The sequence below is a fragment of the Elephantulus edwardii genome, unplaced genomic scaffold, assembly GCF_000299155.1.
Source record: "Elephantulus edwardii isolate Elephantulus edwardi_28Jun2011 unplaced genomic scaffold, EleEdw1.0 scaffold00041, whole genome shotgun sequence".
NCBI classification, from domain to species: domain Eukaryota; kingdom Metazoa; phylum Chordata; class Mammalia; order Macroscelidea; family Macroscelididae; genus Elephantulus; species Elephantulus edwardii.
Window position 1 is genome coordinate 4,842,040 of NW_006399791.1, and position 18,284 is coordinate 4,860,323.

The 18,284-nt window shown below is 44.3% G+C and overlaps 1 protein-coding gene across 1 annotated transcript in view; it reads left to right on the plus strand.

Moving 5' to 3' along the window:
- Positions 1-18,284, plus strand: part of HOMER2 (homer homolog 2 (Drosophila)) — a 75,576-nt gene that overhangs the window by 53,441 nt on the left and 3,851 nt on the right. Inside the window, exons 4-6 of the mRNA XM_006885206.1 lie at positions 7,158-7,250; positions 12,040-12,146; positions 14,734-14,890. Of these exons, the coding sequence (XP_006885268.1) occupies positions 7,158-7,250; positions 12,040-12,146; positions 14,734-14,890 (357 nt within the window). The remainder of the gene's footprint in view (positions 1-7,157; positions 7,251-12,039; positions 12,147-14,733; positions 14,891-18,284) is intronic.

The following is an 18,284-nucleotide window of genomic DNA, read 5'->3' on the forward strand; positions in this document are numbered from 1 at the left end:
GAAGGCTACATAATGGAGTGGACCTGGGGGAGGGTTTGTAAAACAATGAAAGAATTTTTCTTTTACTTTTCCATGAGGGTAGTGTACTAGGGGGGAGGGGATGCGAGGGGAGGGAGGGGAGAAAAGTGCAACAATGAATGAATGGAAACCCAAAGTCTCTGTAAATTTTCATTGAAATTAATAATAAACTTTTTAAAAAATTTACTGATGCAGGGGAAAAAAACCCAAAACAAAAACCCCTTACATTCCATGTCTCAGGATGCTCAATAAAAATACATTGCTAATTTAAAAAAAATGTAATTAGTGCAGTTATAAAATGCATTAAAATGAAATTTTAATTTTCACTTAAAAACAAAATATGGAATTAATGCATATATACATACAGGAAAGTTTATATTATTAGCCCTATCAATATAGTACCATCTATGAGTGATGAGACTACAGATTGGGGAAAAATATTAGAAACCATGTTTTCTAAGTTTACAAGCATATATTATGTTTTATATTAACTGGAAAAATATTAGAAAACTGAAGGTAGGAAGAGGGAATTTTCCCCCACAGGACAATTATTTGGAGCCTCTCTGAGTAACAAGCACTTTACTCTTCACAGTCAGAAGCTACAAAGAGGAATGTTCCCCCTGATCTCCCAGGACTCTCAGAATGGCTTTCAGTTTTTCATTACTGTTGATAATCCCAGGATTAACATCTTTATATTAGATGTCTTTTTTTCTCACATTCGCAATAGTTTTTATAGGATAGTTTCCCAGAAGGGATATCATTGGGTCAGAGGATATGAACATTTATTTTTTTTCACTCTTGGTACATATTTACAAATTGCCTCTTGATGGGGTTGTACCAACCAGTACACTGTGCTTCTAGAAAGATCTTGCCAGTACTGAGTATTATGATTGTATTTCGTGTTTGTTAATTTAGCAGGCAGAGAATGGTGACTCATTATTTTGATTTGCATTTCTAACAGGGCCAAACAATCTTTTCTTTAAGCTGTTTACTCATTGTGTTTTTTTGTTCATGCGTTTTGACATTTATTTGTTGGGGTTTTTGTGTTTCCTTTTCAATCTGTACAGATTCTTTCTGCATTGAAGATAATAGCTCTTTTTTTCCGTTGTACTAGGCTAGCTATAGATATTTCCTCCAAGCTGTCATTTTCCTTCTGATTTCATTTTTCTCCTTTTAAATTTGAACTGTTGACATTATGTCGTCAAATCTGTCACTTTTGTGATTTTCTTTTCTTTCTCCCAAATTTAGAAAATTACTGTTCCACCCCTCCAGCAAAAGTTTGATAAATGTTCGATTCTGTTAGCAGCCAGCCTTTTCTGAAGTTGGAATTTTCTTTTTCTTCAAATATTTATCCCCTTGACTCATCAATAATTTATCTTACCACAGATTTATGGTAAAGATTAAAAATTACTTCCTCCAGTGTACTCAAGTTATTTCCATAATCATATATTGAATAAGCTTCCCTATTAATTCATGCTTCCTGGTCTACCATATGCTAATTTTTCTATAACTGGTAGGCCCATTTATAATCCATATGTTCTATTCGATCATGCATATATCTTTATTTGTACCAATTCCACATCGTTTTGAATGATTATTTATAATTTATGTGGTAGGGGTTGCTCTGCTTCATTATACTTTAAGATTGCTTTTAAAAAGCTGTTTTTCTGTTTGGTTCTCCTGTATGTGACTAAAAAGGAAACATTGTATGGATTCAGAAGGGAATCTGGTGGCTTGGTCCCTAAGGAGTTGCTCTCCTAACCCAAAGGTTGTACCTCTCTGATAGTTCAAATCCACCTGCTGGTCCACAGGAGAAAGACGAGCAGTCTCCTCCAATGTCATTCACAGCCTCAGAAATCCGCTGTAGGGTCAACTATGAGTCCCTTCCTATTCAACGACATTGAGAGAGAGAAGTGGATTCAGGATTTATTTGAAGGGGGAAACCAAGTCTTCCTGATGTATTTCAGTGTCTTAAGCATAGTCCTTAGAATTGGATTCACCGTCTTGTTTGTGAAGCACTTTTATTTAAAGCTGATGGTCTTCCATCTTTGGCTGTAGTTTTACTTGACATTAACAAATCAAATCCAACTCAGAGAAGCCACACTTCATTGCGTTCCTGTCCTGTACCTAAGCCAGACCTTACCTTTTATCCTCCTGTGATCCTTGAAGGTTAATATTATTCTTATTTTTATAAATAATGAAACCAAGGTTCTGGGTGGTTCATTTGCCTGAATTTAAAAGACTGATAAAGGAATAGAGTTGGGCGGCTGAGCTCAGGTGGTGGCTAAGCAGGTAGATCACAGGGTACTGTAGAGGTCCCTCTGCAGAAGGATGACAGTGAGGAGTGATGTCTCTGAGGAGGTGATCAAACATGACCTCGCTCTCTGGTCTCCTTCACTCCCTATCTGATGTTCTCTTCCAGGGTCCTTGTCTTTGCCTTAAAGGTCCCTGTGGCCTTTTTAGTATCAGATTTCATAAAGGGAGATTCAGCACAATTCTCTTTTCTGTTTTAAGGTCATGGAGTTTCTCTTTGCAAATGACACATCACATCAATAAATATTTAGCAACTGCAGTGAGCAAGACAATTGCCATCACTGCTAGTATGAGAAGTTGGTACACTGTTGGTATAACTCTCGATGTGTAGAACCATCCCAAGGAATTAGATCTGGGGCCAAGTTCAAGTTTACCATGTGCTTGCTTTTCTAGAAATCCCCACCACTAGACTAATAAATAACATCATGATAAATGGGAAAAAAGATTGAAATTGTCAATGATTTCATCTTAACCAGATCCACAATCAAACCCTTGGTACCAGCAGTTCAGGAGATCAAGAGACTTATTGCATTGGGAAAGCCCACTAACAAGGCCCTCTCCAAATTACTGAGGAGCAAGGATGTCAGTTTGAAGACTAAGGTTCTCCTGATGCAGGTCATGGTCTTTTCAGTCTCTTGCTATGCATCTGAGAGCTGGACAATTAATAAAGACAAAAATAAGTAAGCTGAACAATGAATAAGGAATTGATGTCTTTGAGTTGTGTTGAAGAACAACACTGAATATCCCATGGACGGCCAAAAGAACCAACAGATATGTCGGGGGGAAATGCAGCCAGAGTACTTCTTGGAGACAAGATTGGTGAGCTTCATCTCACTTTGGGCATGCTAGTAGGAGGGTCAGCAAAGGAGAGAGAGACCCTCAACCAGATGTATTGACATGGTGACAGCATCAGTGGGATCATGTCAGAGATAGTGAGGATGGCACAAGATAGGACAGGATTCATGTCTGTTGTCATAGGGTTGCTACGAGTTGTACTCAACTCGATGGGACCCAACAACAGCCTGTGACAATGTACATGTCATGTAACCTTTCATTTGGAAACTGTAAATGGAAATTACTGCTTTTCACAGTGTTATGGGAGCAGATAGAATCTGCATTAAGAAGCCAGTGAACTCTGTAAACTGTAATATAGTTACATTAAGCATCTAGGGAAAGAGAGTGGTCAGTATGTGCACCCGGGGCAAGGACTGTGAACCCCACCAGAGGGACCATCACAGTGGGTGTCCTGGACCAAGCAGGGAGGAGAAGAGCTTGTTGAAACTTAAGGTTATGCCCTCTGCTAGAAACCTCACAGAGTTAGTTAAGGTTTTTCTGCTTGTGTTAGAGGCACTAGAGGTAAGGTAGGGGAAAGCAAAGAGAATAGAGGCTCCTCGCTCTGCCCACAGCTGCTTTGTCAGAGCCCTGCCACTGTTCCTTTTTACTGGCTTGTCGCCTGTCTCCTGATGTTCAATTCTTAGCCTTCGGGAAGGTAGTAACAGTGTCTGATGTGCCATGTGCATGTCCCCGCTCAGGCAGTGTGGAGACTGAAGGAACGAGCCATCCCCGGCCTATGTTTGTTACCTGTGACACTGCACAATGGCATTTCCAGTCCAGCTGTCAGGACACTTAGAATATGTTTCAAGAGAAAAATAGCAGAGTGAGAAAGGGCCCCTGGCAGACCCTGGCAGAGAGGATGTGGGAGCCTGGAGAAGGTCCGAAATACTCCTGGGCACAGCGGGGACAATTCACTTGGCATTAGTTGAAAACCACATGAGTTGCCATTTTACTGATGTTAGATTTGTCTTTTAATTGGATACTGGGCACAAAAACATTGAAAATGATATTTTAAATATCATCTTTTAATGTCGTAATACAGTGGAAAAGCCTTTATGGTATGTGCACCAGCTCTCTTCTGGATGATGTTGAGGTCCTAAGTGACACTGTAGTTCCCTAGGTGATCCAGTTAGATGAGCTTGGTGGGAAGTTTCTGCCCATGTGATTTACAGCCTCGGAAACCCAACTGTGGGCCAGCTGTAAGTTCCAGCTCACCAGCAATGAGGGGTTTTTAGTTGTTGTTGGTTGTGTCCTCAGCTGATGGTGACCCCAGGCCCAACAGAGGAGATTGCCGCCCAGTCCTGAACAAGCCCCATAACTCATTGTGGACCAAATCATGGTCACCATGAGGCTTCTGTTGGCCACTTTTCAAATGCACATCAGCAGACCTTTCTTCCTAATTTATCCAGTCAGGAAGCTGGGCTTAAGGCAGAATACTCCCAGACACTTCAGGCTCTTACCTCCCTGACTGTGTTCTGTGGCTGCTGTCGGAGAAGAGCTTTGTCACTCCTCGGTCAGGCCTGAGCCATGGACATGATTTCTTTTTCACCTGGGTTGGGGATATGACAGTCTAAAACCTGGAGTTCCTTGTTTACTCAACACAGTTCTGCCAGGAGAGATTGTGTTCACAACATTCTGAGTTTTTTTTACTTAACAACACACACACAGAAAAAAAACCCAAAGCCACTGCTATGGATTTCTAACTTGTAATGACCCCATGGACAGAGGAGAGCTGCTTCGTGGGGTTTCTGGGGTTGTCAATCTTTACAAGAGCAGACTGCCCTATCTTTCTCCCATGGAGCACCAGCAGGGTTCAAACCACTGTCCTTTCAGTTAGTAGTCCACTGCTTTAGCTCCAGTGTCTCCTTGGCTCCTTGCTGTCGAGTGGAAACTAATAGCTGACCCTCCAAGAGGTTTCTGAAGCTGTCGGTAACTCATATGGGGGGGGATTGTCCATCTTCGTCCTCAGATGCTGCTGGTGGTTTTGAACCACCAGAGAGGCGCCACCTTTGGGTTAACAGTGCTACTCCCCTTGGGCTGCACACCTGAGCACCCTTGTTTTTATTTAAGGCATTCACAAAAGAGAGAAGGGACTCCTTCCCTCGCCGCTGAACCTCACATGCCTTGAGCAACAGGTAAGGTGATGCTCCCTTGACAGTTCTGAGGTGGTTAAATATTAAAGCTGGTGGCTGCAGCTTTACTTACAGAGCTTGCACGAGCTGCTCGGACAGAATGGAAAGGTTAACTTTTTCCTGCTTACACCAGAGTGCTGGGTTCACCGTGCTAGCGTCTACTCAGGTTCCTCAGAGCAGATCAGTGTTGTCAGAGTTGTGCAAATACACAGAGAGGGAAGCCTGTACTAAGAAATCACTTCTCAGCAAGACCCTTAGGATTCTTGGTAGCCTTGCAGCCCACGAATTTTCTGTTTTTCAACAACCACATTTGACTCTCTCTCTAGCTTTGTAATGTCAGCCTTATAGACCACAATCTAGAATGTCCTCTCTTCAAGTATTGTATTTGCTAATAAAACTCAGCTGCGTTGTCAGTAACTGAAACTCAGGAATTGAGAGTATTGACCTAAGATTTTTAATGCATGTTCTTGTATGAAAAAGTTTAACAAATAAAAGCATAGAGGATAGTACACCTACTCCTCACTTAATGACTGTCTTATTATCCAACATTTGTATTTGCAACAATAGTAAAACAGAAAATATCCTGTCCAACTATTTTGTTCATTGACCTGGGCTTCTCCCTCATGAGCTCTCAGCCTTTAACTCAGGCAGCAAGCTCTGCAGATGGCCTCCCACTTGTCCCCTCCCCTCTACCGGAGCCACCCTTTTAATTCCTCATGCATAGGAAGTGGATTTTGAGGGAGCCCTTTTAAGAGGGACCCTCGAGTGGATGGAGGTGCCTAGGATGAAGGGAAGCTGGAAAAGTTGCTATTGCTGCTCCTCTGTTCTCAGATGACCTGGAGGGACCAGATCCTGCCTTGGACATTGCAATGAATTTGGAGTCATTCAGGGGCCCGTGGGCTGTACCTCCCGCTCCTCCACAGCCTGGGATGCTGAGCTCCTCTTCCAGACAGCTGTTAGTTTCTAGGCTCTTGGCCTCAGATTCAGGGCCAGCTGTGTGTCCCCATTTCCATGAAGTACTCCGTGGCCTGTGGGGTGGCAGAGGTAGCTGGGACTCTGGAGGAGTTGCCTGCAGGGAGGATAGCATGGACAGCAATATCTACCAACTGTGTTGACCCCTGGCCCTGCCAGTTGCCCACACCCCAGAGCCCCTGATTATACCTCTGTTCAAGCCACTGGGCCCCAGGTCCTGTTGAACACCAGGTCCACATAATGAAAAGGCCTTGAGACCTGGATGTCTGCAGCAGTTTCCCCATGGACCACAGTTCTCAGGGTTCATGCCCCAGGGCCCCCTTCATGTCCTCTCCCTGATAGTGTAATACCAATTTTACATAAAAACCTAGCCTTTGGAACCTAGCTGTGTTGATAAAGTGAGAAATGAGTATTTCATGAACATCTGTGCGTGTGCAGATTAAAGTTGTTTACCTTTTGCCGTGCTTGTTCAGCTGCTTTATTGTTGTTGTTGAGGTACTTTAAAGTCAATTATAGACAATCAAGAAATTTCACCCTTTCCTTCACCACTTCAGTATTCATCTCTGAAAAACTAAGGATGTTTTCCAACACAATGACAATACCATTAGCACATCTACATGCATCTAGTTAATAAAAACCTTAATAATTATTCTCTCTTGAACATTAAAAAAGCCTGAAGAAATTTAAAAATCATAGTGGTTTTTAACTCATTCATATATATATTTTGTTTTACAATACTAATTATAATTGATTAGTGTAAAATTGACTGTAATCAGCTTTTAATTGTATCTTTCCCTTCTCACAACTTATCTACTTGTTTACTTTCACTCCCTCTTCCCTCTCTTCCTATCCCTGGTAACCATCTAATAATTGGTTTTTCATGTTCAGTTTGCAGAGAAGTTCCAGGAAGTGAAAGAAGCTGCCAGACTAGCTAGAGACAGGTCCCAGGAGAAAATCGAGACTTCAAGCAACCATTCCCAGGTAAGTAATTGGTCCATAAGATAGCTCTGACTGTGATCATTGAACAAGACTCCTCCTTCCCCATCTCATGTCACAGAGCAAGACGTTACAGCAGTAGGGCATTTGAAGTCCTTTCAGCTATTAGCCTACTGACAGTGAGGTGGATACGGCATGCTTTTAGGTGACTTTTGGAAACTGGTTGATAGAAATGGAGTTAATGCATATCCCTGGTCACTGAGAGATATTCTCTGACCACTGTGTTTAAAATCAGCAAAGAAATAGTAGGTAGTAAGTACCCAGATAGGTTACCTGTGTCCACAAGAGAGAAAAACTGATGGATACTAGACTGACTTTGTGTCTCTTTTCCTGTTTTAACAAAAATTATTTGAGAAATTGTATAGCTCTGCTTTGCTTAAGGACAGGCCTTGCCAAAGACTGAGTAGTATACCCACCCAAGAGTGTGATGATTGACTGAAAGAGTTCACTATTAACCTGACATGAAAATACTTGGGTTCTCGATGTCTTCTTGATGAGTGCCTGTTGTGGTGGGGGAAGAAGACCTGACCTGCTGACAAGGTTTTTGTTTTGTTTTGTTTTGTTTTTGAGACACAGTAGAAGAGGTGGGAGAGGCAGATGGGAAGTCTCCCCACACTGAGATACACAGGAAGCCTGATGGAGGGGCTATGAGTCAGAACCAACTTCATGTCAGGGAGGGAGGCGAGGAGGGAGAGAGAATGTCAGGAGCAGAGACGTGGGGTCAGCAGTAAGCATGATGAGTTAGCGAGGCAGTGAGGCAGCTGCCTGGATGGGGCTGAAGGCAGGCTGCAGAATCAAGAAGTGCTTGGTGACATTGGGAATGACCTGGATGTCTTTATCATTGGGTGATTCAGTGTTTATTAATGTCTTACTGATTATGCCTAGTTGGGGACATTAGCAGTGTTTTATGAATATTGATCTGGAAGGAACTGGAAGCTTGCATTGTGGGTGGTGAGGAAATGAGGCAGAGGTGGCTGTAGAGTGGAGAATGGCAGGGTCATGATAGTCCTGAGGGCAACAAGGGAGGGATGGGTGTCAGGAGCAGCTCGCAGGAAGAGAACCAGGATGCCAGAGGCGTCTGAGCAGTCAAGGTCAGCACTCCATACCTGACCATCAGCTTTGCAGAAATAGAGCTGAGTCTTGGGTACAGTGAGACACCATGGGGAGAGAACAAACTATAGCTAAGGAAGTGGGCACAGAGGGGAACCAGCAGAAGGCAGAGAGGGAGACATTTCTCTACCCTAAATCCCAAGGAAGGAGGGCACAGCTGTGCTGTGGAAAGGAGGGAGCATGCTGAGGGCCACCTGAGACCTACCTGCTGGCCACTGGGGCTGACCTCGGGATGTGGGGGTTGGTGGCTCAGAACTTAAGTTTGTCCTGGGCATCTTCTTATCACCTTGTCCTGGGTTTATCACATAAAAGGTGCTTTTTGTAAACTAATTGAAATTAATGTATGTTGCCCTTCAGCTGGACAGGCACTGCCCTGAACCTGTCTAAAAGAATTTTTTATATCATCTAAATGATACTATCTTATTAGTATACCAGTTATCCTACCAGTTAAAGGCTGCTGACTCAAAGGTGGGAGAAAGATGGGCGGTCTCCTCCTGTGCAATTTACTGCTGGCGTGTCAGCTATGAGTCAGTCCTGACTCAGCAGTGCATAACAACGTTACAGTGCATATGGAGTAGCACTGATAACCAAAAAGCAGTTAAAATCCACAAGTTGCTCCACAGGAGAAAAAAGGGCAGTCTCCTCGCATGCAATTTGTAGTCCCTGAAGACCTGCTGCAGGGTCAGCTGTGAGTTCTGACTCAACAGCGTAAGAGCAACAGTAACAACGACATTATTGAGTATTCTCTAAGAAATCTGTAAATTAGATCTAGGTTCTGAAATGTTTCTAAAGTACCATCTATTTTCTGAATATCACTATAGTAGTGATGCCTTCAAACTTTAATACCTGGACTTCTTTATTAAAGATTTTTGTTTGAGTATTTTCCCCATAAATGTACTTTAAGCCTCACAAACAATGGAGTTTGCCTATGAGATGTTATTTAACTGACTCTGTCAGGTTGATGCCAGTTCGTAAGTGCCCTGTGGGGTAGTGTAGAACTATCTCTAGGGTTCTCAAGGCAGTAATATTTATGGAGACCAACTGCCATATTCTTCTCCCCTGGATGTGATTCTTGTTGTGTACCATGAAGTCAGAACCAGCCCATAGCTGACCCTCCAGCGGGTTTTCAAAGGCAATAACTATCTTGGGAGGAGATTGCCGATCTTTCTCCGACAGAGAAGCTGGTGGATTCAAACCACATACCTTTGGATTGGTAATGCAGTTCTTTACCACTCAGCCACCAGGTCTCCCTCTGAATCTACTGGTGGGTTCACACCTTTTGGTTAACAGCCAAGCATTTTAACCACTATGCCCCCAAATTAATGTTATTAATTAATTCTGTGTAAATGATTGTGTCTAAGTTTCTATTTTTATTTACCTTATCTTGTTTACTCAGAGTGATCATTGTGTGTTTTTATTTATATTAGAAATCACATGATTTCTAGTTTTCCTAGTCTCTTAAGAAATGAACACATTGGCCAAATTTTCAAAAGTTAATATTTAAACAGCCTAGTAAAAACATTTTGTATGAGTTTTTTTTTTCTGACTGTAAAAGCAATACTTTTTTATTGTGGTAATTTAAAATTATGTCACATGATGAAGCAGGAAATAAGAATCCCCTGCTTTGTCACTATTTGGGGATTTTTTTTAAATATTTGGGTGTCGCTTTTTAAATGTAGTTTTTCAATGTATCCCCCCCAGTATATATATATATTCATTTCCATATATTTTTATATTGTTGGACTGTTGTTGTTGTGTACCATTGAGTCGGAACCAACTCATAGCTGACCCTCCAGTGAGTTTTCTGAGACAGTAAATTGCATGGAAGGAGATTGTCCATCCTTCTCCCACTGAGCAGCTGGTGGATTTGAACTGCGTGCCTTACCACTAGGCCACCAGAGCCTGATTTTATGCTGTGTTTTTTATTTTGTACTATACTTTTTCTTTCTTTTTTCTTCTTCTTGTTGTGTACCATCAAGTCAGATCTGACTGGTACAGGAGGAGACTGCCCCTCGTTCTCTGGTGGACCCAAATCATGAACCTTCAGGATTGCAGTGCAGCTTCTTGCCACTAGGCCGCCAGAACTCCTATACTTTTCATTTTTTAAAGACTTTATATGTTAAGATCAATTTCTCATGTTTTCAAATATTCCCTTTCAAGAATATTTTATGTCTCAAAAATCCTCTAAGGTTTGTTTGATTACAGTTTTTCCCACTAGCTTCCTGTAATTTGAGACATCTGAATTTTCCCTCCAATTTTCATTAGCATAAACAATGCTATGATGAACTTTCTTGCTTATCATTTGCATTGTATGATTTTCTCGAGTTCCATAAAAGTCTGAAAGCATTGGGTTAAAAGCGAAGACGTTCTTAAAGCTTTTGATGGGTAATACCAACTTAGCCCACAGAAACTGCAGTTGGTGCTCCCCCCAGCAGTGAGGGAGAGCATTTCCCTCCCGCACCATCACCAACACATACTTGCTTATGTGACAGGTGAAAAATGTCGCTTATTGTGTTTATTTCATTTTCTATTTCTTTACTACTCAGATGAAATGTTTTTATATGTTTACCAATTCTTTGCATTTCTTTGCTTGTAAATGTCAATTGTGTATCCATCTTTTCCCTTTGTTAAAAATTCAGATGTTCATCTTTTTGTATTGTTTTCCTAGAGTTGTTGGTTTTTTTTTTAACATAGGCAGAGCTAAGCAGAATAATGTAGAACCCCTTTGTGCCCCATGGTCAGCTTTATTAATCAAGAATTGGTTGCTGTTTGTTTCATGTCTTCACCCACTTCCACCCTTCCTGTGACCCCATATGTCTTATCATTTCAGCCATGCAGATTTGGGGGTTTTAGCTCTAGATGATAAGGATTCTAAAGAGTCTGTCAATACAAGGAAAGTATTAAGATTTTGTGTTTAAGATCTGCTGCATCCATCCTCTCAGGTTGTTACATGCATTTTACTTTCCTTTGTGGTATATTTTGCAATTTAAATAAATTTAGTTAGATTAATTGATGGTTCCCCTTCATGGGTCCTTTTGCCTCTGTGCCTTTTGGGGGCTAATCAGGCTCTTACCCAAGATGAGATGAGATTTCACCTCCACTTGGTGCTGCTTATACAGAGAACATTTCAGAATTGTTATAACAACATCAGCTAGGAATGAAGACAGCAAACATCCATGTTTAGGTTTTACCTTTTTTAATGAGTGCCTTGATCTAACTCTGTACAGCCCCAGGATTTTTAGACGCTTATCTTAGTTTCCAGTGACTTTTCTCTTTCTTTATTAATTGGCTCTTATTATTATTTTGACAGCCCCTCATCCCCTTTTAATCTGTACCTTTGTTCATTGGTATTTCAAGAACCCTGTCAGCCAAGCTTGTTAGGTTTGTCTATGAAATTTTGGTAAAAAAAAGGCCACATCTGGATCAGGAAAGTGCAGAGACTTGGTGAATGTCCAGGGACCCTTCAAGGTCTCTCCATTTAGTGATCGATCTGTTAGTCTGTTTTAGTCTCCACTGCATTTGGGACAGATGAATTGGTCTGTCCACACTCGTAATTAATTTCCATTTTTGCCTAACTTGCTGCCAACATGAGGATGAGTAATAACGTGTGGAGATAATTCACTTTGACCAGGAATCTGGGTGTGAAACCCCATCTTCTACTCAGGCATCCAGCGTCAACGGAACAGACGATGAAAAGGCCTCCCACAGCAGTCCTGCCGACACGCACCTGAAATCTGAGAACGACAAACTGAAGATTGCTTTGACACAGAGGTGAGGGTGGTAGAAGATCCATATCCTACTCTTCAGGCCCATCACTTCCTTGGAAGCCCTTCCTGCTGGAGACTTGATCCTGCCTGCAGCGCATGCAGTCTTGTGTCATGATTGGAGGAAGGCCAACAGGCCTTCGTGTCTGTTCTTCCTCTGACTGACCACACCAGTATCAGTTAGTATGTGACAGAGAAACCGTGAGAGACAGAGAGAAAGAGAGACACACAGACATAAAATTAGACAGAGACAGTCACAGGGAAAATGAGACAGAGACAGTGTATGACTAGAACAATGATGGTGTGTTTACATACAAGGTATGTAAATGTGTGAGTGTATATGAGTGTGTGTATGTGTGTCAGTCATACTGCTTTTGTATCTCAAGAACATTCCCCATCCCCCCAGAGCTAGGATTTGTGGTGTGCACTGGCCCCTTGACCACACTCAGAGCTGCTTCTGTCTTCAGATTCATCCTGCTTGCCTGGCCTGAGACGCTGCTGGCTGCCACCAGCCTCTCTGTGGCCCAGAAACTGATCTCTTCAGAATTGCTGCATTTAAGAGCTTTAGAAGCCAGCATAATCTAAATTGCCCCATTTTACAGATGAGAAAATTGAGTCCCAAGTGATTAAAATGACCCTTTGCCCAAGGTCACATGATTCATAATCCTGCTGTCTCTTCATGAACTACCTCAGAGGCAGCCTGTCCTGCACAGATGGAGCCACCATGGGGTTGCACCCACATTTTCACCTCCACTGGCCTGGTTGTACTTGGAGCATAATTGCTGTGGTCTGAGCCAGGAGTTCCAGGAGCCAAATGCCATGTTAGACCTGATCACCTACCTCTGGGCCGTGGGTCTTTGTCAGGGACTTCAGAGAACTTGGCCAACCCCAGTCCCTTTTCTTACTCATCAGGAGACTGCTATTTTTGGTTTTTCAAGTCACAGTGGGCTGTCTAGATATAAATGTTTCACCCCTAAAAATAAACGTTTTAAAATCCCTATTTAATGGATGAGTGCATTGCAGGAACGGGCGTGAGGCCATTTCTCTAAATCAGCTTAAATTCTCTGTCATCAAGTCTGAAATTAATTAGATAAGGGCATTTTAGTATTTATTTTTTCCAGTCTGTGGAGTTTGACACTGAAAGTATGTATTTTTTTGAGCCACATAAGGTCCTTGAGGCCATGAGATTTGAAAAACCACTGCGGATTATTCAGATACAGGATTTTTTTGGGGGGGTCCCCCCTGCCACCAAGGCTTTTAGTAATTGGACTCGCCTCTGCAAGGCAGTATTGATCAGGAACCAAGAGCTTTCACTTGGACTTCTCTCTCCTGTCACCACAGGTCACATTCAACCCCTTAGATGTGCAATCTCTCAGAGAAGGAAATATAGGCGGCTCCAGGAAGAACAGTGGCTGAGGGCTACCTGCCTTCAGTTTGTTTCTTCAAATTTCTTTCTCATTGAGCTGGAGCCCTAGTGGCCCTGTGGGTTAAGCATTGAGTTACCGACTGAATGGTCAGTGGCTCAAGCCCAGTAAACACTGAGGGAAAAGATGTAAAGATTTACAGCCTTGGGGGGTGGAGGGGAATCCTGTGGGCAGTTCTTCTGTGCCTGAAATCACTGTGCATTAGAACTCACTTGATGGCTATGTATGGGTTTTCCCTGAGCACATCAAATCAAAAGTAAAACCTGACATTTCTGTGGTAATGGTAGAGGTGTCCCTCAGACCATGGGGCCTCACACTCCTCTGAAGGGGCCTGAGGCCAGCCAGAGTGGCCCTCACACACTGGTGAGAACCTCACTTCTGCCCACATTGGATTCCCAAGTAAGTCACTGTTTCTTCTGCCCTCAGGACCTCAGCTCTCAAATTTAGCTTTGTTGAAAGGTTCTGAGGAAGAACAAGTTACAAGTGGGATTATTATCCCCCTGGAGCAAGGCTTTTTGTTTGTTTAGAGTTATTGGTCTCTAAAGAACGGATTGACATTCTTTCATGAGATTCTCAAACATCTCCACACCCCTCGCCAGAAATCCAGGAGCCCTGTCCCTAAGAAAGGTGCCGAGTTAACACACTTAGCTGCTGACCTAAAGGTGATTGGAGGTTCAAGCCCATCCAGAGGTACCTCAGAAGAAGATCTAGTGCTATTTCTGCAGAATCAGCCACTGATCTTGAACTCTGCTCTGACGTTCATGGTGTCACCACAAGTCAGTTTGAAGCATCTGGTTTACTGGTGCCCGAGGGGAGAATCTGATGTGAGAAGAGGGCTTTGGTTTGGGCTGTCAGGAAGTAGGAGGGAAGTGAGTCCTGATTTACACTGTGTGGCCTTCATTCTTAGTTTTCTGTATTTATTCTTTAAGAATTCTTTTATTTCTAAGGCAGTTCTTTGGCAGGGGGTGGGAGGGGTGTGGAAAGCCCTAAAAATGACACACATTCATGCTAGAAAGAAGTACCAGTGTTCCTTGGCTCCTAGCATGGGGAGCCAGCCCAGTGTGGGCCCGGGGTGGGGGGGCTGTAGGGCCACAGGAGCCCCCCAGGAGGGTGGAGGTGGAGTAAGAACACACCACCACCTTGGTCACCTCCTTGCCCCTCACATTGCAGCGCTGCCAACGTGAAGAAATGGGAGATCGAGCTGCAGACCCTGCGGGAGAGCAACGCCCGGCTGACCACAGCACTGCAGGAGTCAGCAGCCAGCGTGGAGCAGTGGAAGAGGCAGTTCTCCATCTGCCGAGATGAGAATGACCGGCTTCGAAACAAGGTGGGCCACCAGCCTAAGGGCCATCCTGAGAGTGCTGGGCCCCGTGGGAACAGGAAGACCGTCCTCTGAGGCTGGCGGGAGTGGGCTGTGGGAGACAGACCCCACCCTGCTTTGCTGCTCTCTCCCTTCCTCCTTCGTCTTGTGACTGCTCCCCCGTGGGCTGGAGAAGACTTGCTGTCCCTCATCTTTGAGCTTCCTGCCTTTCCTCTTCTTTCCTTCTGTAAAAAGAGCAGGTGCAGCACAGAGCTAGCTGTATCTGACCACTGCTAACTCCACAAGGAGGGGGGTCTGTCCCTATCAAGAACTTCCACAACAAAACCAATTCCTGTGAGGTTAAGGATGTCCCCCATGCTCCCACATCCACGTCTACTGATTCCAGCGCCAGTCCTTCTGCTCTGCTGGGTCTGAAATCCATCACAATAGCTGTACAGACCTCACAGAACCATACTCACAATTATGGGGCTTATTAGAGAAGTTAATAGGTTACCTTTTGGGTTGGCAACAGGATACAGTTTCTCACTCTGGACAGATTCTGAGGCATGCTTGCTGGCCCTTCAGCCTTCACTCTCGCAGCTTTAGGTCAGTGTTACAAAGCTTTCTTAGTCCTGCCACTTACGGTGTTGCCCCCACTGTCCTCCAGTAAACTCGGGTGAAGGCCCCTCTCTCTGGCTCCGTGGAGCGTCAGTCCCAGATCAGCTCTGCCCCGTGTCATTCTCTAGTTCTCTGCTGCTGCAGCTTTTCCTGTCTGGACCGACTGGAGCAGGAATCTCTTTCTGCTGCATTCTTTGCTGCTTCTTTGCTGGTGGTGAGCGTCCAACCTCCTACTGCTAAACCTGCTCAATTTCGTTCTCAAGACAAGGTGAAAACTAGCCAGTCCCCCCATGGATAGAATCACACACTCTACTTGCATATTCCCACCTAGCCATGTGGCAGAGCCATGGGCAGCAGCCTAGAAAAGCTATTTTGAGCAAGACCCACAACACCACACTTTTTTCCCCTTTCTTTTTTTCTTCTTTAAATGCACACGCCCCATATCTGTAATGTTTCTTCTTGTTGTCTTGCCTTCTTGTCAACTGTGACTCATAGCGACCCAATGCATGCATGATAGCACTGAATCCTGCCCTATCCTGAGTCAATCTCATTGCCCCTGACATACCTACCCCCATTACCCCAGTTACTATGTCATTCTGTCTCATACGGGGTCTTCTCCTCCTGGACTGACCCTCCACCCTTCCGAGCATGACTAGTCTCCAAGGACTAGTCCCTCCTGACAATATGCCCAAAGCATGTGAGAAGGACCTTCAAAAGCCTTGCCTCCAAGGACAGCTTGGTTTCACTCACCCTCTAGTTTAAGTATTATAATAGAAGGAGAGATGGAGTGTAGTTCTCTGGGCACTTAGGATCAATCCAAGGAGCAAACTTTGCCCTGTAGTGAGGCAGTGTTTGACACAGTTATCCTATCCTTCTTGAAACAAATGCTTTCTTATTCTGGGAAATCTCTGTGCTGTGCTGATTCTCCTGTGCCAGACTTCTGCTGATCAGTCATGGCCGCCTGTCTGGCCCTTCCTATTACCTGCCCCTTCTCACTGGGGGATCCCGTCTTTTATGTGATGCTGCTTTGCTGCCTTTCTCGGTGAAGACTTGACCTTGCAGATACCAGGTTTATTATTCTTATGCAATCACTTTTTCTCATTTCCTCTGCTAAGACCGCTGTGAAGGTGTAGTTCCTAAGGAGTTGTGTTGCAAATCCCAACCAAAGGCCGTACCTCTCTGAAAGTTCAAAATCAGCTCCTTCAGAAAAAGATGGCCAGTCTCTTCCTGTGCAATTTACAGCTTTGGAAACCTGCAGGAGAATCTGCTGTGCATTGGTTCTGACTTGTTGGCAGTGAAGGATTTTTGTTTGTTTCTACCAAAAAAAGGTAGATATGTATAGGGTTTTACTTTTAGTTCCTCTGAGAGAGCGCCTTGTGGTACTTGTTGGGGGTTGGTCCTTTACCCTGGGGCCCCTCTGTTGGCATTTCTATGCTTCATGGTCTTTGATGGAAAAGAGAGATGTGAAAGGTTCATGCTGAGGGAGAAGATAGACTTTAAGGAAAATCGTTTCCTTAGAAGCCCTGCTTCTGTCCAAATCATTATTTGTCAAACTGCAAATGGAGGAGCGTAAAGGGACGTAATAAATAGCCTTGGGAATATGAGGAGGTTGGGTGCTGACAGCCGCTGTGGGCGGGCCGGAGCCCTCTGCTCTCCCACCGTGGGATGCTGGCACTCTGGCGTCTTTTGAATTCACCCACGCTTGCCTGTGATTGATCACCCACTCTCCCTATTTCTGCAGAGCTGCTTAAGTCGATTGAGTGCCTAGAGTCCCCCTTCGAGGACTGAGGTTTCTGTGTTGACGAGGTTTTGGTCCAGTCACTTTTCTCACAGGCTGTGAGTGCTTGAGTTTGGTGTCTGCCTTCTAAGTGAGCACCAGGAGGGTCTCTCGGCCCCACTGGCAGCTGCCCTGCCTGGCCCGAGTGGCGTCCCTATAGCCCAGCGCTCCCCATCACCATCTGGCTTTGGTGCTGGCGGCACCTCCAAGTGCCTTCTGTCATTTTTGCAGACCATGTTGAGCTTTCCATGTAAATGTCCAAAGTGCTGACCGTGAGGGCAGTGGGCCAGCTGCTGACTTTGCAAGTTCCATTCCAGGACCTGCCAGATCCTCTTGCCAGCAAGATCGATTGTCCTTTATTCCTCCCACCCCCCAAGCAGAGAACTGAGTATTTGGCTTTGTATTTAACCTCCAAAGGGCTGGAGTGGGAGCCAGAGGTGGAGGTTTTGTGTCACAGAAGGAAGAATGCATTGTCCCTAAATGGGGAGTTTTTGGACATTGAGTTCCAGGCCTAGGAACTGAAGGTGGAGTTCTCTCCAGATGCCCCAGTTCAGACCCTGAGGGTCGCAGACCCTTGGAGTGGTGTCCTTCCAGCCTCTGCCTAGTGCCCTTAATAACTAGGACCTGTGGTCAGGGTGCCTAGGTCTCCCTCCCTTGTAGTGTTCTCATGCTCCCCCTCAGTTCAGAACCCACCACTCTGCACACACACTTTGGTCCCTGGAAATGCTCACTGTCACTTGGCAATCCTGGGGACTAGGTCCTTCCTTGCAGAAACATCTGTTCAAGAGGTACTAGGATGGAGAGGCAGGTACAGCCTGGCTTTGCTGCTCAGCCCACCTTCTGTGTCTCAGGAAGAGGTCTGCAGGTCAGGCCTGGTGCACACAGCAATAGGCAAAGGTCATCTAGAAAGAAAATGCTTGAAAGGTCACCATTCCCATTGGGCTGCCTGCGTCCCATGGAGTTACTCAGTTCCTAGCCCTGCAGGCTTGAACCCTTGAGATGAAACAGCATAATTCAGGACATATT